Source organism: Pongo abelii, chromosome 17, assembly GCF_028885655.2.
Source record: "Pongo abelii isolate AG06213 chromosome 17, NHGRI_mPonAbe1-v2.0_pri, whole genome shotgun sequence".
In the NCBI taxonomy this organism is placed as follows: domain Eukaryota; kingdom Metazoa; phylum Chordata; class Mammalia; order Primates; family Hominidae; genus Pongo; species Pongo abelii.
Window position 1 is genome coordinate 22,920,613 of NC_072002.2, and position 26,743 is coordinate 22,947,355.

General features: G+C 43.6%; 1 protein-coding gene and 1 long non-coding RNA gene across 13 annotated transcripts in view; one reads left to right on the forward strand and one right to left on the reverse strand.

Moving 5' to 3' along the window:
- Window positions 1-26,743, reverse strand: part of PIEZO2 (piezo type mechanosensitive ion channel component 2) — a 474,768-nt gene that overhangs the window by 12,949 nt on the left and 435,076 nt on the right. For 8 of the 12 annotated variants that reach the window (XM_063716831.1, XM_054538165.2, XM_054538167.2 and 5 more), the window contains 10 exons: window positions 24,832-24,996; window positions 21,902-22,312; window positions 20,976-21,234; window positions 18,624-18,806; window positions 15,573-15,825; window positions 14,462-14,594; window positions 13,108-13,255; window positions 12,790-13,004; window positions 7,932-8,090; window positions 6,372-6,519 (listed from right to left, as the gene is read on the reverse strand). In XM_063716831.1, coding sequence (XP_063572901.1) covers window positions 6,372-6,519; window positions 7,932-8,090; window positions 12,790-13,004; window positions 13,108-13,255; window positions 14,462-14,594; window positions 15,573-15,825; window positions 18,624-18,806; window positions 20,976-21,234; window positions 21,902-22,312; window positions 24,832-24,996 — 2,074 coding nt within the window. The remainder of the gene's footprint in view (window positions 1-6,371; window positions 6,520-7,931; window positions 8,091-12,789; window positions 13,005-13,107; window positions 13,256-14,461; window positions 14,595-15,572; window positions 15,826-18,623; window positions 18,807-20,975; window positions 21,235-21,901; window positions 22,313-24,831; window positions 24,997-26,743) is intronic. The other 4 variants (XM_024235892.3, XM_063716832.1, XM_054538170.2 and 1 more) reach the window with 1 other exon arrangement.
- Window positions 21,910-24,370, forward strand: LOC134760284 (uncharacterized). The gene is made up of 2 exons (XR_010137545.1): window positions 21,910-22,280; window positions 22,457-24,370. It is a non-coding gene; the product is annotated as an uncharacterized LOC134760284 (long non-coding RNA).

The window sequence follows — 26,743 nt, forward strand, 5'->3', positions numbered from 1 at the left end:
TTTACCCATAGGCACTAGCCATAGATTACAAACCAGGAGAGAGACCTGGGAGTCAGTACAGGACATGACTACAGTGGCTTTTACAAGCCTGGACACTAAGTGCCAAAGATGGTGCCGGAAACATGAGAATGGAGGCTTGACTGGGTGGTGGGCCAGGGCCAGTGCGTAGTGCACTCTGCATTCAGTGTGCATAAGGCAATGCACCCTATGGTTCTGCACTATGGAGATTGCATGAAGTTCAGATGGTAGCAGTGCATTTTGATATTTTTGCACTGGCATTTGATACTGTTGACTATTTTCAACAGCATCAAATACGGATAGGAGTAGCAGTGTATTTTGATTTTTTTCCCAATTTTCTATATTGAAAGGAAGACTAGGGTCCCATATTTTAAAATATGAAATATATATTCACATATATATATACACACATACATGCTTCCACACATGTATATGCAAACAAGTGTATAGATTTGCTCTTTCATTATTTTCTCAGTGAGGCAAATTTAGATCATAGGCCACTCCTCTCCAACAGCACCCACACTGGATCATGAAAGTTTTGCAAGTTAAAAAAGATTAATGTATCTCTGCCAAGGGCGGTTTTAGTCTGTTCCACCTGAAGTGGGACCACATTGGTTCCTCTCCTGAAGGCCAGTCTCTTTGAGGTTCATCTCAAAAATTCCCAGAGGCTCCTCCCTCGTTCTGCTCAGCCCTCACACTGCCTTTCCAGGGGAGAACAGGGGAAAGGCCTCTTGATCCATCTCAAATTATGCAGCCAATTTTCCCCTCCTCTCGAAATTTTCTCCCTCCCTCCCTTCCTCCCTCCCTTGCTTCCTTTTTCTTTCCTTCCTTCCTTCTTTCTCTCTCTCTTTCTCTTTCTCTCTCTCTCTGTCTTTCCTCTTTTTTCTTTTCTTTTTTTTTTTTTAGACGGAGTCTTGCTCTGTCGCCCAGGCTGGAGTGCAGTGGCGCGATCTTGGCTCACTGCAAGCTCCACCTCCTGGGTTCATGCCATTCTCCTGCCTCAGCCTCCCAAGTAGCTGGGACTACAGGCGCCCGCCACCACGCCTGGCTAATTTTTTTGTATTTTTAGTAGAGACGGGGTTTCACTGTGTTAGCCAGGATGGTCTCAATCTCCTGGCCTTGTGATCTGCCCGCCTCGGCCTCCCAAAGTGCTGGGATTACAAGCGTGAGCCACTGCGCCCGGCCTGTTTTTTTTTTTTTTTTTTCTTGATGGAGTCTTGCTGTCGCCCAGGCTGGGGTGCAGTGGTAAAATCTCAGCTCACTGCAACTTCCACCACCTGGGTTCGAGAGATTCTCATGCCTCAGCCTCTCAAGTAGTTGGGACTACAGGCGCACATCACCACACCCGACTAATTTTTTGTATTTTTAGTAGTGACAGGGTTTCACCATGTTGGCCAAGCTGGTCTTGAACTCCTGACTTCAAGTGATCTACCTGCCTCAGCCTCCCAAAGTGCTGGGATTACAGGCGTGAGCCACTACATTCAGCCTCCCCTCCCTTGTCAAAGGCATTGTCCCCTTCCTGTCCTGTGCTGCTCCATTACCGCTTTCCTAGGCCATTCAACTCTTTCTTTTTTATTTTTTGAGATAGTGTCTTGCTCTGCTCCCCTGAGATAGTCTCTTGCTCTGCTGCCCAGACCAGAGTGCAGTGTCGTGATCATGGCTCACTGCAGCCACTGGTAACTCAGCTCCTCACTGTGCTTCCTGCTTGGTGTTCCTGTTGCACTGCATTTCCAATCAGCTTCCTGAAATGTTCTGGAAAGTGGTGCATGGAAGTGATGGTATAAGCAGAATAAGAGTGAGTGGCCTGCACTGTGTGTGCTCACACCAACATTTTGCCTTTCAGGTTATTGCTCTTGCTTCATAAAGTGTGTTTGTAAAGCCCCTGCAGCCTGTGACATTCAATGTGGAATCATACCCAGGAAGAGTTACTGTTAAGAGCAGCTTATTATTCCACTTCATTCCAGACAGGGGATCAATAATAGTAACTTTTCAGACTAGTGCTAACCAGGGCCAGATTCATTCAGACTCCCCAGTATCACCTCCCACTTACCTAAGTGTCTCAGGAAGTTTTGCCGTGGATGATCTCAAAGGCTAATATCCTGAAGTAGCCATTGGTTTGGCATAGAACGGAAGTATATACTTGAGTAGCTGTGATATATTAAAATGAGGCTTCTTATTTCTTTAAAATAAAAAGGTAATTTAAGTCTTTGTTGGCATGCATGCCTCGAGTTATAGGCCAGAACGAGCCTTCCCTCATTGGGAGGCAGGGCGGTGGCTGCAACCACCTCATGACAGTGTGAAAAATGTCACCTAGTGGCTCCAAGGCAGTGAGCTGAAGAACAGGGCAGCTGCCGCTTCTTCCAGCAAACATGGTCTTGCATCCGTGTAGATGGTCACACTGGGTGGGATCATTCAGGGGCTTTTGTGATTTGGAAACCCCCTTTCTAAGCACCGTGACCTGTTCGCCCAAGTGAAACAGCGTCTCACTGTCAGTTTCCCGAGCCTTCTGGCAGCTCTTGTACCTGAAGGGCCTTGTCTTCCCATGCTCTCGGCAGAGGAGCTCCCCCATCTTATGGAGAACGCAGGCTGCTGGCACAGGATTGCTCCTTACTGGCCTCTCCTCCTCCTGCCCTTTCGGCAGGATGGTGATGGCTCTTTGCCACAACTGACTCGCTCACTTGTGCCTCTGACTCTACAATCTCCAGACCCCCATCAGAACTTCCTGATACTAGAATTTTTACTAATTTCTTCTGGCTTTTCCTTACCATCTCCAGAGAGGTCCAAACACTCTCCATTTTGAAATTATCCTCTGGGCTTGTTTCTCTTTAGAACCAATCATCTCTCTGTGCCCTTGTTGGGCTTGATCCCTCCAAGACGCTGCCTCCAGTGAGCTCCTAAGTCCCTGCAGTTCTGTGTCAGCACCCATCCTAACTTTGAAACTGATTGTGCAAAGATCACCAGCAATCTGGTGAATGTAAGATTCAACATCTATTCTCAGTACTCACGTATCCCAAACTCTACATATTTGGCTTCTTGAATTTCTCTTCTCTCTCTGGGTCTAAAAATGTGGAAGGAATGAATAGATGAGGATAGAAGAGTAGGATAGAAGGTAAACCAGGAAAGAACCAGTAGCTTAAGCTCCAGAGAGTCAGAGACAAGAGAGGATGAGTGGATCTATTTCAGGTAGCCAGGACAGCATAGGGAGGTACTGAGATATGTGCATTTGTAAATAGCCAACTCTTTTTAGTTGTTGCTCAACAAACATTTACTGCGTGTCTAGGTTCAGGGTATTAAGTGATTCCTAGACCATATATGGATGAACAGACACTGAGCTTGCCATCACAGAGCTGATAATAGAGAGAAAAAGAGACAACAAGCCCCAATGTGGTAAGTACTAAGGGTTGTTGGGGCCCACAGTGAAAGATGGGGTCTAGACTTGAGGGGTTAGGGCAGGTCCATGGAAACAGAGGTGTCTACATTGGCATCTGGAGGTTGGGAAGGAGTTAGGCAATGAGGAGGTGGAGAGGATGTTTCAGACAGTGCAAAGATGTGTCAAGGCCTTATCTAGCGAATAAAGATATGCTCTTTATTCAACGGATGGCAAAAGATCCACTGAATAACTCCCTGTAACAGTGGAGGAGAGGAGACAAGGGTCAGGGCAAAGGACCTAGGAACCAAGATAAAAATGTAGATGCTTTCCCTGTACCCAGTCAACTTACACTCTTCCATTAGCTCTCTGTTTCAGACCTACGCCCTACCTTCCTGAGGCTCTCAAAGTATCACATGCCCCTCTGCCAAAGAATCTGTCATATATATTGCATTTATTTATGTCACCATTTTATTTTTCTTCACCTTTTATTTTGAGTTCAGGGGTACATGTGCAGGATGTGCAGGTTTGTCACATAGTTAAACGTGTGCCATGGTGGTTTGCTGCACAGATCATCTCATCACCTAGGTATTAAGCCCAGTGTCCATTAGCCATTCTTCCAGATGCTCTTCCTCCTCACTCCCCCCAACCCATGACAGGCCCGCCCCAGTGTGTGTTGTTCCACCCCACGTGTCCATGTGTTCTCATCATTCAGCTTCTGTCACCATTTTATTAACACCTGTTTCTGTCCACTGAGCCATCAGTTCCGTGATGGTGAGGCATTGTATGTTTGGGTCACCACTCTACTCTCATGCTTAGCAGAGTTCTGGGCACGTAAGAATGTGCTTAGTCAATGTTTACAGTAGGCTGCAAAAATAAAGGCCTCAAATTCATCTCAATCCTGTAGGCATGACCCTTTGCAACATGACTTTGCCAACCCCATCATTTTCTCCATCCCTTTGGATCTAGGCTGGCCTTTAAACTTGCTCCAAGTAGAAGAATGTGGTAGAAGCACTGGTGGTGGAACTCTGAGCCTAGGCCTCACAGGGCTTTGCAGGTTTCCCTCTCGTTCTCTTGGAATGTGCCGCCACCAGGGGAAGAAGCCTGGGCTTGTCTCCCTAAGGATGAGCGAATACATGGAGAGAGAGGCCTGACTAAGAGCCAGATGCAACCTGCAGGCATCTGAGTGACACCATCGAATAACACCAAATTGGACCACCAGACGATAGCAGCCACAGGACCGACCCCAGGCAAGACTGTCCAGTGGAGCCCAGCCCAAACTGCTGACCCACATAATTGTGAGCAAATAAAGTGATTGTTTATTTTATTTTACTTTATTTTATTTTATTTTACTTTAAGTTCCAGGATACATGTGCAGAATGTGCAGGTTTGTTACATAGGTATACATGTGCCATGGTGGTTTGCTGCACCTATCAACACATCATCTAGGTTTTAAGCCCCCCATGCATTAGGTATTTGTCCTAATACTCTCCCTCCCCCTGCCCCCTACCCCCTGACGCCCTGGTGTGTGATGTTCATGTGTTCTCATTGTTCAGCTCCCGCTTATGAGTGAGAACATTCGGTGTTTGGTTTTCTGTACCTGTGTTAGTTTGCTAAGAATGATGGCTTCCACCTTCATCCATGTATCTGCAAACGACATGATCTCATTCTTTTTTATGGCTGCATAGTATTCCATGGTGTGTATGTGCCCCAATTAAAGAGTTGTTTTTTAAACCACTGTATTTGGAGACAGTTTGTTAGCAACAACAGACAACTGATATATCTGTTGAATGAGTGATTCCAGGGTCTGAAGTAGACTTAGGGTAGAGGTTTCATGAGTCCCCTGTGTGTGATCCTTTGCGTGTACTTTGGGGTAGCTTTGGTTGTTAGAAATTCCTTATATTCCATTGAAACATACTGGAGCTTTTGCCTACTTGTCTTAATTCTGTTTTTCTTAAGTCTCGCAAATTAATTTCAATTTCTCATCTCTTTCCAACATTTCAAATTGTTAAAAACATCTACTTTTTCTGCACACGTACCCCTATTTTTTTTTCTACTTTAGACCAAACAATCCCTAGTTCTTCCTACTTTTCCTTGTGTGTCAGGATTTCCAGACCCTTTGTCACCCTAGTTGCTACCCTCAATGTTCCTTTGATAGAGAGGCTCTCATATTCTGGCATCCTGTCAACTCCTCTGCTCCTTAGAAATTAGGACAAGCAAATATGATTTTAAGTGTATTGCCAGCCCCATCTCCCTCACTTCACAAACCCATAAACACAGAGACTACAGTACAACAGGCCCCATGACTGTAACGCTGAAATTCCCAGGGAAAGCTGCAGAACACACCAGGAATGATACAGAGGAGGCTTTTTCAAGGAGGGTATTTTGAGACAGGAAAGAAAGATATTTCATACCACCCCAGCTAATGTTTTTTGGGTATTCCTATTGCTCTTATGCAACAGACTCTTCTTTCATATATTAAACTTTTGAGAAGTGCAATAAATAATAGTAATCTACACATACTTAAACCGTAGTATTCAGCCTAGCAGAATAAGCAGATATTTGCACTTCAGTTTTCTTTGCACAAAGAGGTTAAATTGTCCATCCCTCTTCAAAAAGTGAGTCAGAAGTAAGCATGAGTCCAAGCCACCACCAGCCCCACTTTTCTCTATAACATCACATTCCTTTCTGCTCCCAAAGGAGCCATTTAAGAGTTGTTGGGATATATCAAGCAATATACCATTTTTTAAAAATAACTACAATATGAAGTTGCCGAAAGAAGAAAACATCTGGATGCTATTGACGACTATGACGGCAGTAAGTCTAAATTCCCAACTCTAGTGGGTTGGAAATCACTGGGACATTTATAGGTTGTGGTAGTTTTTGCCTCATGCCTTCATTGTGAGCAGAAGCTCACATTCATCTTATAACCAGCCTGTATCTAAGAGAAGCAGACAGGAATAAGGCACATCTCCTGGCTTCTTACCTTCTCCGACTCCCGCCAACACTTCAGGATGAATATGTGAGCATAGATGTCCTCCACACAGATCCAGCTGGACAGGCTCAAGGTTGTGTCCGTCCACACCCAGTCCATCACTGCCCTCAGCTCAGTCAAAAAGGGCACGAGGCGAAACCTGGCAGGAAACACATCTCATCAGAGAGACATTCGTGGGGGGCCCCCACCACCCTGCTCACCCAGGAGCTCAAGCAGTTCCTTAACTGCTTTAACCTCATGACTAAGAAACAATTCTCCAGGTGACCCTTCCAGTAAAACCCAACTTGGAACACAACTGCTTTTCATTATAAGTCGAATCTATGGATTTGTATTTTTTTATTCTTTTCCTTTTCTCTGATGATCATAACCAACTGGGATCTCCCTTTTAAATAAGTGTGAAGGTGACTCAGCTTCTTTCACATTTATTTGTTCATGTTACGAGACTCTTGGCCATGCGGTGCTGAAGGACTGCGGCTCTGTTGCTGGATGAGTTAGTAGGGGTGGTGCACCTGGTAGGTTAAAAATGAGGGCAAATGGATAAAGGCAGAGGGGGGAGGAGAGGTTGTAGGGAGCCAGGGTGTGAGGCCCCTCAGCCGCAGGACTTGCTGGAGTACCACGATGATGGTGTTGGCTCAGCCTCTGTGGTTCAGTTGTGTTTCAGAAGGGATTGGCCTGGGCTCCTCCAGGCTCTGAAGAATTTTCCTTGTCTCTTGATTGACACACAGCTTCTCCCAGCCTGGAGAATCTGGGTTCTCCCAGGGCCCTCACAGCAGTGTGGATTGCAACTCAGAAATTCTCCCCTAGGATGCCTCAGCCCTGTCAAGTGAACATAAATCCAATCCCTGGAAGAAACATCAGGCCCAGTCGCAGGCTAGCACTGTATGAAACACGACCCCACACACAGCACTTCACAGCATCTGAAGGCACTCGACACCTCTTCTGTCTGGTGCTGAGGAGGAACCAGCAGTGCCACGGACTGTCTCACTTTTTATGCCGTGGTTTAATTTGCGAGAGAACAGAGGAGATGCTACCGCTGAACTTGTCACACAGAAGAGCACATGTGCTTTGAGTAGTTAACTTGCTACGTGGGCACACAGGTCATGGCATTCAGGTTGGTGTTAGGCAGAAAGAATGCTCCTCTTCAGTGGAGGAACTTACTGTATACGAAAAATTCTAAGGATAATTTGGAATTCCCAAGGTATTTGGAATGGTCCAGGCTCCAAATACTGTGTTCTTTTGTGCCCAGAAGTATATAAATACTTACAGATCATGTATCCCTATTTTTCATTCTCAAATATTATCACAGTAATTATGCAGGATACTAACCCATGTGGATGAATGTAGAACAACACCCGGACAAGCTTGTGGCAATTAAACATAGAAAGGTGTTTAAAGAGGCATATTTGTTCCTTTGCCAACATCGTAAGAGTTCCACAATGACTCCCACTGCTGAATTCATCCTCTCCCCCTTACTTCCCAGTTGGGAAACAAAATGCCTTTCCACGGCTATTCTTCCCCTATAAGTGACTGTGACAATGCAGAGCGTCCTACCCTTGGAATAAGAACAGGTTGACGTAATTGTAGCTCTTGGTGAGGAAGTTCCCCAGGACTCGCGTTGGGTAGCCGCAACGGATCTGGTAAGCAGACAACCCGAAGTAAACACATTTCACAAAGTACCAAAGCTGGGCAACCAGGTTCTGGCTGAATTTCCTAAAATGTAAAAGTACAGAAAGTGAAGCAATGAAATACTCTTCTGAAACAAAAGGATGGCAGTGTTGAATTAAAACAACAATAGGCCAACAGAATTTCCCCTTCATCATTCCAACTCAATTCTAATGAACTGTCTACACATAGTGGATCACTTCAAAGGCAAAAGGTGGGATAAAAAAATTCAACAATTAAAATGATTTCCTGTGAATGGTGCCTCCAATCTGTCTTATACCGTTGTTTAGGCCATAATTAAAATAAATTATTAAGTGAATTTACTGATAAATATTTTCTCACTATGTAGATGATGCAGCTACCATAGTCCAAATTAGACTCCTGAAAGAAAAAACCTATATACATTATATATATGATATATTAAAAATATATAAACACACACACACACACACACATATATATATATATAGAGAGAGAGAGAGAGAGAGGATCCATTTGGAATATGTAGGAGAAAGAATTCTGAAAGGTGGACTCTCAATTTCTTTTTACTATTCATTATAAAAATAGGTAATGGATTAACAAACTCTGGAAACACCTGGATTTGGTTCCAGTTCTGTCTATATGTTATGGGGTTTGTTTCCCAAGCCATCATTTCTCAAGACATCAGTGTCTTTATTTGACAATTCTTCCTAGTTCTGCAAATCCATAACTCCATGACCTAACCTTTATTATTTTTAATGATGTCCCCAATACAGATGGTAGTCTTTTCTCCAGGTGAATTGTGAAGAGACATAGTATTGTACAGTTCAGGACTGCTAGCACAAGTTTGAAAAAAAATAGTAGAATTAAATTTCACCTAGAAAAAAATTTTAGAATATAATTTCAAAGAATGATGAGCTATAGGACCACTTTAAACTTTGGATAAATGCAGCATTCTCCAAATGTCTTAAACATGGTCAGTACAAATTTTAAAAAGAAAATAAAAAGAAAACTTTTGCCTTGGTGAGAGTTTGGTATAATCTTCTCTGTCCTTAAAATTAAGATCCATACTTGAATGTTTTGATACAAGCAGCATATTTCTCTTTGTGCCATATTTTGGATTTGTCCCCTGCCTCCCTCCCTCCCTTTTTTCCTTCCCTCCCTCCCTTCCTTCTTTCTTTCTCTCTCTCTCATGCCTTCCTTCCTTCTTCCTTCCTTCTTTCCTTCCTTCTCTTTCTGTCTCTCTCTCTTGCCCACACCCCCATGGAGATATCTAATGGTTCCAGCACCATTTGCATTTGTTGAAAAGACTGTTCTGTCTTCACTGGATGGCCTTTGCACCTTCCCTACATCAGCTGAATTGGGACTGTGGGTCTTCTATTTCTGGACTCTCTGTTCTGTTCCATTGTTCTGTTCGTCTGAATCTTGAGGCTACACCTCACTGCTTGATCATCACAGCTTTATAATAATGTTTGAGGTCAGGAAGAATAAGTGCTGCAATACTGTTCTTTTTCAAAGTTATTTCAGTTCTTCTAGATCTTTTGCAATTCCATATGAATTTTTGTCAGCTTACCAGATTCTACCAAAAAATCTTGCTGGGAATTTTGATGTGCACCGTGGTCAATCTATAGATCAATCTGGGGAGAAACTGCGTCTCCCCCAAATTCATGAGAAATTCACAAGTATTTTGATGCATGGATTTAAGTCTTCTTGACTTATTTAGGCCTTCTTTAATTTCTCTCAGCCATGCCTTTTATATTTTCATTGTACACATCTTGTACATGTTTTATCATATTTATCCCTAAATACAATAGTTTTTCATATTTTTAATGGTATTGTAAATGATATTCTTAAAAATTCAAATTATTGAGCATTTATTGCTTGCATATAAAAATACAATTGAGTTTTGTATGTTGGTTTTGTATCTGCAAGCTTCCGAAGTTCATTTATAACTTCTGATGGTCTTATTGTAGATTCCACCGGATTTTCTATATAGGCTGTCATATCTGCTGCATGGTTTTGCTTCTTGCTTTCCAATCTGGATTTTGTGTGTGTGTGTGTGTGTGTGTGTGTGTGTGTGTGTGTGATGGAGTCTCACTCTTTGTCACCCCGGCTGGAGTGCAGCGGCGCAATCTCAGCTCACTGCAACTTCTTCCTGCAGGGTTCAAGCGATTCTCCTGCCTCAGCCTCCTGAGTAGCTGGGACTATAGGCGCGCGACACCACATATGGTATTTTTTTTTTTAAGACGGGGTTTCACCATATTGGCCAGGCTGGTCTGGTCTCCAACTCCTGACCTTGTGATCCACCTGGCCCAGCCTCCCAAAGTGCTGAGATTACAGGTGTGAGCCACCGTGCCCAACCCAATCCGGATGTCTTTAGTTTTTACTTATTTTGCTGGCCTCGGATTAGGATCTAGGATCACCATTCACTGGCTGAATGACTTTGGGGAGATCACTTTTCTTTCTGGGGTGTATCTATCTTAATACGCAAAATTAGGTAATAGGCTTGGAAAGTGTTTTAAGGTGTCTTTCTTCTCTGAAATTAAGAGTTTCTGTGAAGGTTGGTTTTGTACTGAAAGATATATTTTATGTATTCTATTTTAAATACCAACAAATAATATTCCCAACACTCTCATGAAAAAATTATAATATTTGTACAAGCAGTGGCCTTCATCTGAATTATTATTATAGCCTGGGCTATATTTAATTTCCCAATATATGGTGTGGAATGGAGAATTGGGTTATTGTGTATCTTCTGGGTAACAATCCTTTATTTAGTTCTACTGTAGACTCAGGAAAAAGTATCCCAATTCTACTTTCCTTTAAAAATATCTGCATTGTCACCATTTATTATTATAAAGCAATAATTTTATAATTATAATTTTTTTATTTTTAATAATAATAATTTTTATAATTATTATAAAGCAATAATTCCTATACTGAAATCGAACGGTCAGAACCTAAACACGCAAACAAAAGCAGCCATTAGGCTCTGGCTACTGTTAGAAGCAATTTGGATTTTCTCAATAGGAATTACACTTGAACTGGTTTACTTATGAGCCACATACATAAAATCCATTTTTTTCATTACTTTCTATTCATTCTTCCCAAATGATATTAGCCTGCCTGTTTGATATGTTATTCATAAGACTTGGCTACAAATGACTCGGAGGTGTGACCAAAAGATCAAATTTTCTGTTAAGCATGAAGACTTTTCAGAGATACCTGAGGATGTTGAAAATAGTACATCGTTGACCGGGCACAGTGGCTCCTGCCTGCAATCCTAGCACTTTGGGAGGCCCAGGCAGGAGGATTGCTTGAGGCCAGGCCTTTGAGACCAGCCTGGGTGACATAATGAGACCTCAACTCTACAAAAAATAAAAATAAAAAACAGTCAGGAGTGGTGATGTGCACCTGTATCCCCAGCTGCTCTGGAGGCTGAGGCGGGAGGATTGTTTAAGCCCAGGAGTTCAAGGTTGCAGTGAGCTATGATCATGCCACTGCACTCTAGCCTGGGTGACAGAGTGAGATTTTGTCCCTAAAAACAATAAATAAATAATAAAAAAAAAAAACTAGCGTGTCACAGTCTGGGAGCGCAGTTCCAGAGGAGGCTTTCAGAGCCACAGCAGATGATGGCAGCTTCACTGGATTAGGTATGTGGCTCCCCAGGCCAGTGACGAAGAGTTATAGTTTGCGTACATAAAATCAGATATGCTTATTAAAAATTCCTATTCCTACTACATCATATGGACAAGGCCACATTCACCTTCTTCAGAGCCTTTTCTTTCATAACCTGACAAAGCAGATATTTCCCATTTATAAAACTCCACTTTGTTTTTCTTTGCCGAAATGACCGGATCATTTGTTCATCTATGAGCACCAACTGTCATAAGCACTGTTTTGCCTGGAGGCGTGGGGTGGGAGACAGTCTATAGAGAAGTGTCATCTGAACAGAGATCTCGAGAGTAAGGAGGAAGTAGACTTTGGGTTGGAGGCTAGGGAGAAGAAGGCTGGCAGGGAGCAGAGCTTGGAGACGCCAGGCACACTGGGGAACTGAAGGTCAACACCCTTTCCTTGGGGTTCTAGGTGACAGAGGGAAGTACAGCAGCCACTTTGAAGGATCTTACCAGCCCTTTCCCGACAGCTTCCGGCCACCCTGACCAGCAGCACTAGTTGTATTAACAGCAGCAGAGTCCAGCAGGATGGGTCTGCCTGCTTCTCTTACCACGAGCTGAGACATTGCTAGGTGCTTTCAAACCCCACTGCTGTTAACCCCCACCCGTCTCCTATGTGGAGACTCTATCATCTGCTCCCCATCCCTCTCCCTCTATCTCTTCTTCTATCCATTAAGCAGCCTCCATTTGTTCATCTATTTCTCGCATGACTTAGTCTGTGCCCTCTCTCCCTCTCAAAAATGCCCCCAAGACCATACTCCACTTTACCTCCACCTCTGCTAAGGTGTAGAGAGAAACAGCACAAATACCCTAGGTTTGCTCAGGTCATTAAGGCTGTCACCTTTGTTATTTATAGAAACCTTATTGGTACAAATGTAGATAATATGTAATTAAAATATTTTTGAGGAATCAGTTCACACTTTGGATTTGCATTGACTATTGACCCAAACCTTTAGCTCTTCCTACCCATGGTGCTGCTGTGCCAAGGCTCTGCCTGTGGCCGGCAGTTCTGCTGTGCAATGCATGTGAGTATCACCTCAGGAAACAGAGTTGCATGGAGGCAGGCTGGTGCCTCTGGCTTCTGAAGACCTTACCTCTCAGTCACACCAGGTAAGATGAAGAACATCCAGAAGTGAATTCCGAACACAAGAATGACCTGGAAGATGACCTTTCCCAGTACAGTCTTCCTGAGGTAGAGGGCTCGGTCCACCACCATGGTTCCAAACTGAATGAGGACCATCACCAAAAACGGCCCCGGGACCTGGTCCTCTGACAGTGAAGAGGTGATGTCTGCAGCTGCTGAGTGTTTCTGGGGAAGAGACAACAAATTCATGCCCAAGAGAGGCAATTCACGGGAGGGAGTGCCATCGCCATGGGTCAGGGCGGGTGCTGTGGCCTTTGCCCCAACCTACCCCAAAGGCCCAAAAGCCGAAGACAATGATGATGAAGTCCACAGTGTCAGCCAGGAACATGAGCACATACACGTCAGTCACGGCGCTATAGTCCGGGTGGATGAGGTTGTAAAAGAACTGTTTGATGGGCACGTAGATCTGCAGCGTCCTGCAAAATGGAGACCCCCACCCCCAACCCACTTGTTTTAGGAAGGGCAGGATGGCAGACATGACCAGACACTGCCATCATGCCACTCCTCCGCATTCCCCTTTCCAGTCAGGTCCCACCTTCCTCTCTCTGCCTCAGGATAGTCCCGCTGTGGACGGCTCCTGTTCTAACGGAGAACGTATACACATTTACTGCCAAGATAGGTACTGCAGCCCTCTCTGCTGATGGCACCACAGCCCTCTCCTCTTGCTTGAAGCATAATAGAATGGTATGATGCCCTGGGAACGAGGTGTCGGGTTTGTAGCCTGATTCAATTGCTCACCACCTGCGAGAACCATGAGCATGCTATGTAACCTGTGTTTAGTTTTCTCATCTGTAAAACTGGAGTGATAAGAAGACCTGATGCCTAGGGCCAAGGTGGGAAGTAAATGAGGGAATGCATGAGGGTGCTCAGACTTGGAGTGCTTGGTCCGTGCACGTTTGAATGTGCAACGCCCCTGCTCCTCCTGTTTTAGGGCCTGTGTCCATCCTGGCTCCCACATACTGCCCTGGCCTTTTATCTATGCTTTGCTCTGTGCCTTAGTGTGGTGTCCTACTGGCTCTTGCTTGTCTGTCTAACCTTTGCCCTGTCTTTGCTCTGGGACCTGCCTTCAGTTCAACGCCACGTTCAGGTGCCACTGGCTCTCCTGCTCTCAGAGCCTCTGTTCAAGGCTCCACTCCCAGCTGGCAGTCCCGGTCCCATGCACCACTTCCATCCCCAGCGGGTGGAGGGACCTGTGTAGTTTGCTGGGTAACAGGTGTATGACCATAGACAAAGCATTTCCCCACCATGCACTTCCATCCCCTTCTCAGGATAAGAGTGCAGGTCTAAGGCCCTTCCAGCATTGACACTGTATTCCTCTCAGTCTGGCTGGACTTCACCATGATAATGCCTAAGAATACAATCCATGAGCCCTTGAAATGACCCATTTACTCTGTTCAAATAGAAAACGCATGTGCATAAATGCAATGGAAATAAAATGAATCACACTTACAGAAAAATGATTTTTAAAAACAAGACAAAAAGGGGTAATTTCATTCTGCCTTACGCAGATAACATTTGTGATGCGAGAAGTTACTTCTCTGCTCTGCCCCTGGTTTATAGGAAATAATAAAGCCCAAAACCCTAAAATAAAGCACACATGCCACATGTTCTCATGGACTCACTTCTTTATGGTAAAGGCTTTTGCTTTGATCAAATGTTCTTGAAGCTTTTCCATATAAAGTTCCCTTTTGCTTTTTTGCTTAATACTCAAAACACTGCTTCCTTTTTGACTGCTGTTTCGGGTGCTTGTGCTGCCTAGAAATAAAAAGAGATCATAAGATGGATGGTGAAGCCTGAGGTTTGTTCGCCTAAATATCCAAGAAGCAGAACCCAGAGCCCACATGGTGGAGGGATAGCTTGGGACTCTTTGGGAGGATGAGTATGCACAGATGCATTTATGAACAATTACTGAGGCCTTTGGGATTTGTCCTCAACTCTGCTCCCTTCGCAGGCCTGTGGGGTTAACACCCCATGGTGGCTCTTTCCTGGACTGTTACGCAATCTTTGTTTCAGAAGTAAATAAACTGGAAGCATAGTTTTTATTGTGCTAACTAGGGTACTAGGATGCAGGTGTTCCAGATAGGATGCCCCATGTCTGTTTTCCTATACTGGTTTCTCTGAGTGTAAAATAAATATGACATAATCTGCCAGTATCTGCCTCAAAAGCAGGTTCTGAAGATGACTGTACACCACTGCATGGAAAGCTTCAGACAGGAGCCCCATAGATACAAAAGCCTAGTGATTCCAAGGGGGCAGCTGTGAGGCATATCTACTTTCTGATCGTACTCGTTGTTTAGGAAAAAATTAATTACTAGACTAGGAAATAACCATAGTTTGGCTAAAAGTTCTCATCAATTACATCTAAATATGTTTAAAAAATACATTGTGATTGATAGCACTCTGGACACGCCCTGCAGATTTTTCGCATGGAATAAAAATAAATTATCATGAGCCTGGTGTTTATTAGGTACAAGGCAGTGTGCCAGCCGTTTTTCACAATTATCTGAAACCCTTGTCCTGAGATACAATAACGTGTTTTGGGTAATGGGGTCACACAGCTGAGGCAGGATTTGAACTCGGGTTTCTCTGATTTCAAAGCCCTTTCTTTTCACATAACAATGTCTGTCTCTTGATAGCACCCAATACACTCCCTTGCCCCAGACCCACAGGCACCAGAAAAACAAGGCCACCTGGGAGCTAACTACAGCCTAGCTATATTGTGTTGACAGATACCTCTTTGGGATCTGTTTGAAGAAAAGCTGGATCTCTGGGATGGCTCGGAGCTGCTGCCGGAGCGCTTCCTCCGGACAGCCGTCTGCTGCTCCGGGAAGGTCACGTGCACTGACTCCACAGATGCAGCCAGGTTGATGGACTTGAGTGAATCGGAGGAGTCCCTCCTGCCATGACCGAGGGAGAGCTCATCATCTGATTCCTCCTTGTCCATGCCACTTTCAGTCATGTCATCTTCATCCCATAAGCCATGGCACTGAGAAAGCAGGGACAGGGACAAATGAGGCTACTATTTCAGGTGGAACCCTTCGTATTCTGTCTTACAAAATCTCATCCAACAAACTGTCCTTCAGGATTAGAAAAACAAGGTGATATGGTTTGGCTGTGTCCCCAAATCTCATCTTGAATTCCCATGTGTTGTGGGAGAGACCTGGTGGGAGGTAATTGAGTCACGAGAGCAGGTCTTTCCCATGCTGTTCTCGTGGTAGTGAATAAGTCTCATGAGATCCGATGGTTATAAAAAGGGGAGTTTCCCTGAACAAGCACTCCTCTCTTTGCCTGCCACCATCCAAGTAAGATGTGACTTGCTCCTCCTCCCCTTCCACCATGATTGTGAGGCCTCCCCAGCCGTGTGGAACTGTAAGTCCATTAAACCTCTTTCTTTTGTAAATTGCCCAGTCTCAGGTATGTCTTTATCAGCAGCATGAAAACGGACTAATACACAAGAAAAGAAAGCTTGTCTAGAGCTTTGTGAGGGTCCCAGTAGGGAAGAGATGGGTGGGTGTAGACAATAAGATTTTAGCTGATAATTAAGATGGAGACAGATAGCTTTTGGCAGATGGACTAAGGAAGAAATTATAGTGACTTGACTTATTGGATGGAAAGTCACCCTGATGACCTTGCTGCTGTCGGGCGGAGCTCTCCCCTGAGCTCTTTGGCCATGCATTTGCTCCCTAAGACATTGCCTGGTCTTCTCTCTGACTCGTACGTGGAGGACAAGAGCTCCAGGCCAATTTGTCAGAAATCAGTTGGTCAAAACCAACTCTGAGAATGATCAATCCACCAGTCACTCATTTGACAGATGACTCTTAAATGTTTATTTGTAAATGTGTTATTCTTAAACATATTCAATGAATGTATTCTTATAAACATAACAAACATTTTGGCTTTTCATAATGGGATTTTTCAGTTTATATGGATTTCTTTCCTATTATTTTAAGAGTTGTTTCCTCTTTGGCCAACATTCATATATTTAGATTATTTCACAACTTTCTCAGTAGTATATTTACTTGTTTGCCAATTCTTCTAATTATTTATCAAATATACAGCAATTTGTATTAAATAGGATGGTTTCAGCACTTTTGAAATTTCTTCAGTTTTAATTGTTTGGTTTTCATGGCAACATTATATGAAAGATTTATTTTTTCAAAAGCTATGGGGTAGCTTGTCTTCTTAAGAAAAGATTTATCATTCTAAAAACTATTTTTATATATTTAATTAAAATTTTAACATAATGCCATTACCTCAAATCTCATATACATTCATATATTTGAAATTTTCAAAAAAAGAATAAGAAGATCAATATGAAACACCAATATTTTATTATATGTTTTAAATATAAAATTGCAGCAGTTAAGCCATTTGAACATTGATAAAAAGATAGTAAAAGTGCCTAAAGAGTTATAATAATTTTAAATGATACAAAAGAATGCAAAGATTGCAAGAGAATTCTGAAGTGGTCAAAATTATACCATCAAGTGTTAAATACTGAAATTTAAAAAATGAATTTCTAAGACTAAAAAACAAGGTTAATATATTTATTAATATGTTCATAACAAAAATCATTATACTAAATAAATTCAAGTAATTAACATATCCAACAGAAGAACTGTAAAATTTAGGCAAATTCAATTTTGGTTAACTGGTTTCCTTAAATACATAGCTTTCAAAAACCTGCCACAACCCAGTGACCCAGCTAAGGCTCCCTCCAAATGGAGGGCTTGGGTACTTTGCAAAGTGATGGAAGCTAGAGTGAGGAGGGTGACCAGAGTATACTCAGATGAAACCGAGTTTGAAATAGCTCACTGAGCTAGGGCAGAAGAAGTTAAACACACTGTTACATATCTATGTGTGCATGTATGTATACGTACATGTATGTATTAACTTATGCCAAGCCTGGTTCTAAAAAGGATTCTAGGGACTAAGAAAGATACTCCTGGATAAAAGGAATTTAAAATATTTTATATAAGAAGAAAAGGTGAAGACGAGGGAAGGAAAGTAAGGTTGTAACAAGAGGTACATTCATACATAAAATCTATGCTATGCAATAATTTCTATTCATTAGAATTAAATGGCATATTTACAAGTTTAGTTTATAATTCACAGCATGTGAGAAGGAAAAACCCATGAAGTTGCTCAGAAGGACAGGAGTCCCTGAGGCTGAGACAGGGCCATGCTGTATAAAGGCCTTCCTCCAGCAGGATCATGAGTGGCCTCCTCCGCAATAAGCAGGAAAAGGCACAGCTCTGGGTTTTACTGGGCAACTTAAAAAAATATGTGGTCTCTCACCAACAGCTAATGGTTTCATGACAAGAAACTACCCAATGAAAGCAATACTACTAAAAGAAGGGAGGCAGAAGCTGGGGTGGAGATGAGACGATATGATCCATGCACTTTGTGGCTCTCTGATGCTCTGGCTTAAACCAGAAGCAGAATTTAGTGTATCTGGCCTTAGAATATTGCACATCATTTAAGCAATGTTCTACAAAAGTGGATTCATGATTACACATTTAACCTAGGTTGGAAACATGGGGAAACATTCCCCCAGATTTATTGTAAGTTCCATTATTTAGCACCACAAGTGTTGGAAAAAATGTCCACTAAATGAACGTAACCTTTTTCTTTTCCCTTTTTTTTAAAAAAAAAAAAACATATGAGTAGATACCACTCACTGGCCCCTCAGCCCCATCACCAATCTTGATGTCCAGGTTATCTAGGAAGGTTACGGGGACTGGGATGACTAACTTGAACTGATTAATTGTTAACATGCAGTACCTTCAAAATTGATCGATGAAAGAACAGCGCCAGGAGCTGGATGAGGTCATAAAGAACATAACCTTCCTTCTTTTCCACTCCTATGATGTTTGGGGGGTGGAACGGTTTATCTCTGTTCACCTCCACATTCTTATTCCAGGGAAAGAACCCAAATTGGAAGAAATACTTGACTACAATTGCCACCTACACACAGATGACAGAAATTTTTAAAAATTACTCCTTTTAGGAATAGATACACCTGTATATGGGAAAGAGCAATATAACAATTAAGAAAGAGACACGTATTTCACAGTTTTGATGGTAGGCAGGCACATAATTATGTGGAATAGTAACATTATCATTCTGGCAGACTATTGACTTCATAACAGCAGCAGCGTCTAACTGTCACAGTGTCTTTCACTGTAGATCCAGAAAGGCCAGTCAGACTCCTCAGGGCACCGCTTTGATTAGTCATTTCCTCTTTTGTTGAGGTGTTGGCATTATACTGATTTAATTAGATATTGATATAATTATGCAGCTATTAAATATATTATTTAGGGAAACATGAACAGAACATACTCGTATCTTTCTAGTTTCTGTATTTCTTTAATTTGCAATCTATAGGAGCATATCACACGGTTATGATGTATGCAGTTTTCACTTTCCTCCATCATATCTGTGTGCCACATTAGTTTGGGAGCCACTAAAAAACAGAAATGAATATTTGCTTTCTATTCATCTTTGTATTCTGGTGCATAGCAGGGTTCTTGGTTTCTGACACGTGGTTTGTATTATAGAGTAAATCAACATCAAGAATTTCCCACTTCAGTCCTCAGTGCAATGTGACAAGAAAAGGGAGAGCCTCAACTTAACTTATATAGAAATATTTTATTTATTTTTTTAGAGATGAGGTCTCAACCTCTTGCTCATGGTGGAGTGCAGTGGCACAATCACAGCTCACTGCAACCTCAAACTCCTGGGTGCAATCCTCCCACCTCTGCCTCCCAAGTAGCTTGAACTACAGGTGTAAGCCACCATGCCTGGTTAATGTTTTTTATTTTTTTGTAGAAATGGGGTCGCACTATGTTGCCCAGGCTTGTCTTGAACTCCTGACCTCAAGTGATCCTCCTGCCTTGGCCTCTTGAAGTGCTGGGACTATAGCCAGAAATATTTTATTTTTAAGGTGAAAGCTATACAAGAAGCTCTTGTTCCCTTTTCCACATTCTTGGTACTTCCTCTTACTTCAGCCCTAGGTAAGAAAGGGAATTTGATAAATGTACTCACATTGTTATAGACTGGCACCCATTCCCTAAACAGGCAGTCATTTACATCTTGAAGTGATGTAATGAAAGTAAAGTTTAGGAATGATTAACTTGGATCGGCCAATTCAAGTAATAGATATATATTTGACTTTAAACCAAATACTTTTGAGATGCTTTACTGTATAGCTTTGTTTTAATTTTGCTACTGAATTACTTATAACCTACAAAACTTCTAGGCTTTGCTTGTGCATCTAGCATGAGCACTGTCATTTAAGAAGTAATTACAGCACTGTTGAAAGTGAAAACTTTTCCTTACAAGTCAGGGAAGAAAATCAGTCTCTTCACAAACCTGAGAGCACAAAGCACCATGGTTGTCCAGGCACCAAGAATATCGAGCTTTTTTTTTAAAGTCCCTTTATGGTTTTCATGGGCATTCGTGATCCTGTCTATGTTGAATAGGTCAGGACAGAAAAGCAGGAACATAAGAGTGAGCAGAAGGCTCCTCATACCCCACATGGGATGAAAATGGGCTGACATCCACCCTTCAGATGCTAAGTGGGTGCTTGTACAATTTTGTGTTGTGACTTATGGAAATTTACTTCTACGTTTAAAAATGAAAAGTATGTATGATGTATTCAAACTATGTCCAAAGTGCTGGACTGTATGATTTAACACAGGGTCCATTCACTGAACCCCCGGTGGCGCCAGGCATTGTGCTGGACTCTGCAGAAGCCTATTATCATCTCAGTGGTTAATATCGTAGGTTAGGCAACCAGGCTTCAAACGTGTCCCCACCCCTCACCAGTTGGGCAACTTTGGCCATTTATTTAATCTCATTGATGCTGTGTCCTTATCTGTTAAATGGGAATGATGCCAGTACCCACCGTGTGTGAGGTGTGCAGTGTGAAAAGATTTTTAGAATTGCGAGTGCTAGGTAACTGTTGCTGCTGACGATTTGTGTATCTAAGAATGTCTGTGGAACTGCATGTTCCATGTGAAACTGTCTGGGATCAGGGCAGGCCCGTCTCAAGAGAGGGCACAGGGACACAAGGTATGCTTCCCCTTGCATAGCCGCCTGAAGCCATCCACAGGGGTCTGCGTCCAGGCCTACCTCAGTATAGACGATGGCCATCATCCAGAACCGGCGGCTGGGCCTGGGGACGGACAACATGGCCCAGAGGAAGATGAGGATGGGAAGCAGGAGCGTGATCATGGAGGCAGAGACCATGTGGTTGAGGATGATCACGAAGTAGCACACCATCTCCGAGCGGGCCACCAGGGTATTGTACATGGCATAGAAGAGCAGCAGAAATCGGGGCTGCCCCACGTAGAATTTCTCTGACTCTTCAAGCTCATCGTCGTGAAACATCCTGTTAAAGTAAACCACATGATAATATGTCTATCTTTTTCTTCTTTTTGAGATGGAGTTTTGCTCTTGTTGCCCAGGCTGGAGTGCAATGAATGGCACGATCTTGGCTCACTGCAACCTCCGCCTCCCGAGCTCAAGCCATTCTCCTGCTTCAGCCTCTTGAGTACCTGGGATTACAGGTGCCTGCCACCACCCCCAGCTAATTTTTTTGTGTGTATTTTTAGTAGAGAGGCGGTTTCGCCATGTTGGTCAGGCTGGTCTTGAACTCCTAACCTCAGGTGATCCACCTGCCTCAGCCTCCCAAAGTGCTGGGGTTACAGGCATGAGCCATTTCTCCAAATTACTGATTTTCATTTAGCACCATCCTTCCTGCTGTGTTCCCCGCTTCCTATGTCCCTGTTTTTCCTTCAGAGACAACCTAACATCAGACCTTATTATAGAAAGAAATGTCAACACAAGGCTCTGGGTTTTGCTGGTTCTAGAACCAGTCATGGTAGGAGTGAAGTTTGCTTTGTACTTGCAATGCAAGAAGTCTTGGAATTGTCTGTTTGCTCTAAGTGTCTAGATGAACTTTTTTCTATACGTGAATTTTTCTGTATACAGAATTAGGGCATATGTTTAAGTGGTGATTTCGGGATATGTGTCTGATCTGCTCACTGGACCCTTACTTTTTCAGCAGCAGCTCGCTGGCCGTCAGCTCATGGGTCAGGGGAGGTAAGATGCTGGACCCCAGCTTGTCGGTGCGGCTGTCGTCCGGGCTGACTGCCATGTGGTTCTTAACTGCAGAGTCGTCCTGTGAGCCGAAGGACAGATGCTCGAAGCTCACAGCCTTGCTGTAGGAGGGTGGGGCCTCCACATCCCCGTCCAAGGTGGAGAACTGTGTCAGCTCTTCCTCTGGGGTGAGGCTGGCCTCCTCAGCACCCCTGGCTCCCACATCGTACCCAGCGGCCTCGTACTCCTTGGCCTCCCTGGACTCAGGCGCCGTGCTCCCTGCCTCTTCCTCCTGCTCAGCCTCCACCTCCTCGATGGTCTCAGTGGTCCCCTGGCGTGAGTACAGCATGGTACACTGCGTGGGCTCGCTGTTGGGAGAAAGGGTGGGCACAGAGCCCATGTCTTAGCATCCACACTCCTGGGGTTCTTTCCCATTCCTGAGAGACCTCATCAGAACTCCTAAGGAAATGCCTCATTTTTCCCCTTGCATTCCATCTGCTTTGTTCTTTTAGGATAATCGCTCCTATTCTGCAGCCACTGCAAACAGCAGCCTCTCCAATGCAAATGTTGACAGTGCACACACACAGTTTAGAACCAGAGCCAGTCACGTGGCTCTCAAAGAGCAAAACCCGCCCCCGTAACAAGTGTGGAGTATCTAGATTCACAACCTCGGGTTCCAGAGTCTGTTTCCACATCAACACAGCACAGCTTACCCACTGCTCTGTCTGCTTCAAGGAGGGGCATCTCTGGAGGGCGGAAGCTCTGAAGGTTTTGACCAAGAGCTAAGTCTTAGCAAATAGGTATTCTATCCTCCATCCTACACAACAGACCCGCCCAGATCATAAGGGGGGAATGGGAATGGGAATGATTAAATATTGGCTACACTGAACAACTGTGTGCTTGATAAAAAATGCCACCCTTCTTTCATGTTTATTCTTCCACCCTGCTTTTCCATCCTTTGCCTTTTTTGCATTTCTGTGCATCCCATCTGCAGAATCTCCACCCTCGTCCCAGCTCCCTGCACTGTGCCCAGGGCTTCCCCTTCCCTGTGAGACTCCAGCCACTCTCTTCCCACGCAAGTTCTCCTTGGCCCTTCTCCCTTCCAGCTGCCCACTCCACCCCAGGGTGCGCTTCTGTTCTCTCCTACCAACAACTTTACTTATTTTCTTCTACCAGTTCCTCTTTGAGTATTCCTTTTCCAGAAGCTTCTCTACTCTCATCCCCACTCCCTGCCTTTGGCATTCTGTTCTTTTCTCTCATATCCTTTGTCTCCTTCTTTTTTTCCTTTAAACTTTCCCTGTCAGGTCCATGCAGACAAGGTTGGCCAATGACAAGAGGGCAGCCAGTGACATTCATGGTTTGCTCTACCTCAGACACATCCAGCCATGGAGGGGAGGGGCAAAACCCACCTGGAGATTGGGAATCTGTCTTGGATGTGGGAGGATGATGTGTTAGACTCTGAAATATGTTCTCTTATCTGAATGGCACGTGTGACCACCAGGGTTCCATAAACACTGAGATTCTCAGATGCATAGACTGTACCCATGTTTCTTGTCACAGATACCAGTATAGATATATGGATGAATGAATGAACCTTGGCAGAGCGGTTCACGGCATCCTGTGACTGAAGAACCAGATTGGCCTGAGCTTTTGATGCCCGCTTAGGTGTTCAGAATCCCCAGGGCTGTGTCCTTGAGTGCACACATCATGTAGGGGCTGTTGAAATGCCAGGCCAAAACAGACTTTTGCTAAGACTTACCTCAATTAGATATACTTCTTAGGAGGGCCATGCCATTGACCCATTGCCCAGGGAACTTCCAGACTGCTGGAGCCAACCCCACACCAGGTCTCATGGCCAGTAAGACTGTCATCAGTCCTAATAATGCTCCCTTTGGTTTGGATCTCTTGTGGCACCAAGGGGTGGAGGGTACCTTCAGACGTCAAGAAAATGGACTGGCATGGCAGGCACATGCCCGCCAGAGGACTTTGTCAAATGGCCAAGGCATTCCCATCAATGCCAGGTGCCAGCATACTGCAGGGCTGCACCGAGATACACGGCTGCCAGTGAAAAGAAGATGCCCTCTGACCTGCCACCATGAGCAGCCAAAACGAAACTTGTTTTGGATTAGGCTGTTTTCGTGTCAGGAGAAGCACAGTGTAGCTGCTGACTTCATTGTGCCCCCTCACCATCCTAAGGCAATTCAAAAAGAGTTTTTGGGTTGTATGCAAGTAATTTTATTTCTAAATGAATACTGTTTTAGGGTAGGATTCGGGAGAACTTAAGCCACAGTATTTTTTCCCCAAAATAAAAGTTATAGGCTACAAAGGTGATGCATTCTGCTGCATAATATTCTTTTTAAAAACCAATGGTAAACTATATTCTGACTTTTATGTCAATTAGGCAAATAACATGCAGACTTATTTAATATTCACTAAAAATGACTACCTATGACAGATTTTTAGATTTTTTTTCCTACTGCATGCATCTTTTGATTACATCAAGAGAAGAAGTTTTCTACCTTTGCAAACAGAGTTCCCCCTTTGAGTAGTGCCCTCAGAAGCTCTAAATTATGGAGGAAACATGCTTATGTCTCTGAAAATGGAAAGTTCGAAATACTGAAAACATGGAGGAGAATGTTTGTGGTAAGGATTTTTAAAGAAACTCCTAACAGACAAAAACTAAAGAGCGGTTAGTTTAATATAATGCTGTCCTGAGAACAATTACATCTCACAGAGGGCAATGGTGATTATGCTTCGGTTAGTCATGCAGATTCTTAAAATAAAAATGAAATAAAAACATACATCACAAGAACTTATATTTGCAGTGACATAAAGGGGAGGAAGAGGTGATTAAAATGACAGAACAAAGCATGCACAAGTTAAGCACCTTGATGCTAAACTGCCACTGTCAGCTGATGAGGAGGACATATCCATGCTGAGCATTTTACGGAGCCTAGGCCGAGCACGCTCGCTTGTTTTAGGAATTTCTTGTCCATCTAAATCATCAAGGGTGGACTGCCTTGAGAACAGCATGGTTGCTTCAGTGTAGCAGCTAGCAGCGCAAACAGTTACAGAAACACAGTGTTAAAACACCAAGTTGTAAACAGGTTACACACGGATCAACTGACCAACACACTGCCATGCAGCAAACCACACATGACACCAACACCACCGACAAGGAAGGCCACCGCAGCGGGGCTCAGGGACAGGGAAGGACCTGTGTGCAGGACCTTGAAACACACGAGTACTGGATTTTAAAAAACATATTGGCTAGTGACACATTACAAAATGGCACTCTCTGGGTGGGACTAAGAAACAGAAAAATGACAAGTCCCAATATTTTTCTCACAAAGTATAATTTATGTAATTATAACTTCATAACAGAGGGTTTTTTTAAATGAAAGAAAATATGCTTTATTTGGAGCTTGCAGTCCTGAGTTAAGAGCATTTATTAACCAACTTGCTTGAACAGAAATAACTGCTCATGTAGAATTTACATAAAATATTTCAATCTTTTTTTTCTTTTTAACACAGTCTTCAGAATTAGAGAGGGGAAACTCAGGAATGACAACAAACTGAATTTTGCACCCCATTTCTGGAGTGATATTCAGTTAAGCCAAATGAGATGCTCTGCATGTAGTCAGGATGCTGGTTTAATATGCAGTGGATATAAACCAACATCAGAAATAAAATAAAAGGCTGTAAAGGAAAGAACAAAGGAACTTGAGCAATGGCAGAGTCATTTTGTCTGTTAACTTTTCATTTTGCCTAATTTTTCTTCTGGATCATGTTTTAAAGCTTGTTGGATGCCATGATGGAGAGAACCCACTGCCTAAAACCCTCATCTCCTGGTACCCAATGGAGCAGTGACTGGCGAGGGAGGATGGCAGATCCAGGCCTAGGATGCTGCTGGGTGAGGATGCTCATGAGAGGAAGCACACAGAGGTGTGACACAGGCATAGTTTCAGTTCCCACACATGGTTCAACCCCAAAGAGGGACAGACAGCCCAAAGATCCTCTACAGAAAGCAACTGGAATACTTATGTTCCAACTTGTGTGCTCATGGGCTGGCTGACCCAGGGAACAGAAACAGACCTTTAGAGATATAGGATGCCCATTTTCCAGGCTGAACGTGGTAGGCTGAACACTGTCATCAAGTGAACTCACTAGGAGAGTACTAGGTGCCTGGCCTGCACAGCCATACACTGTCGGCCAAGGATCCTGAGGCAGAGATGGAAGACGTTCAGGATGCAATGACCACTGCAAGCCTGGGAGGAGCGAATTTGAGTTATTCACTCATGGAACCTGTTAAAAGAGTTTTTCAGGTCCCATGTGCTGGAGCATGAGCCATAACTGCTCCAGTGGGGCCGGCTATGCTGCTGTGCATGTCACAGCTATGTGGCCAAGACAGGGGCAGCCAGTGAGGGCGATAAGCCTGTGAGCAACCAAAATACTCTCTAATAAGGACATTGAGGCTGTTTTGTTTTGTTTTGCTTTGCCCTAACTCTTTTAGATGTCACCATGTCACCATGTCCTGGACAAAATGAAGAGACAAGGACAAGATAAATTAGAAAAGCATTGGACGAACACAGTGAGGACTGGGATGCTGACATTAACTGGCTGTTGGGTTTTAGATGAATCAGTGCCCCTTTCTGGGGCCCCAATTTTATGTTTCTGAGATGAGGGGACTTCACGTTTCTGTATTTCATTTAATATTTGCAGAAATGCAACCCCATAGCCTGTGCAGTCTCCTGCAGCTTTGCTCAGGTTTTCTTCATGGGAACTGATGGTTCTAATTC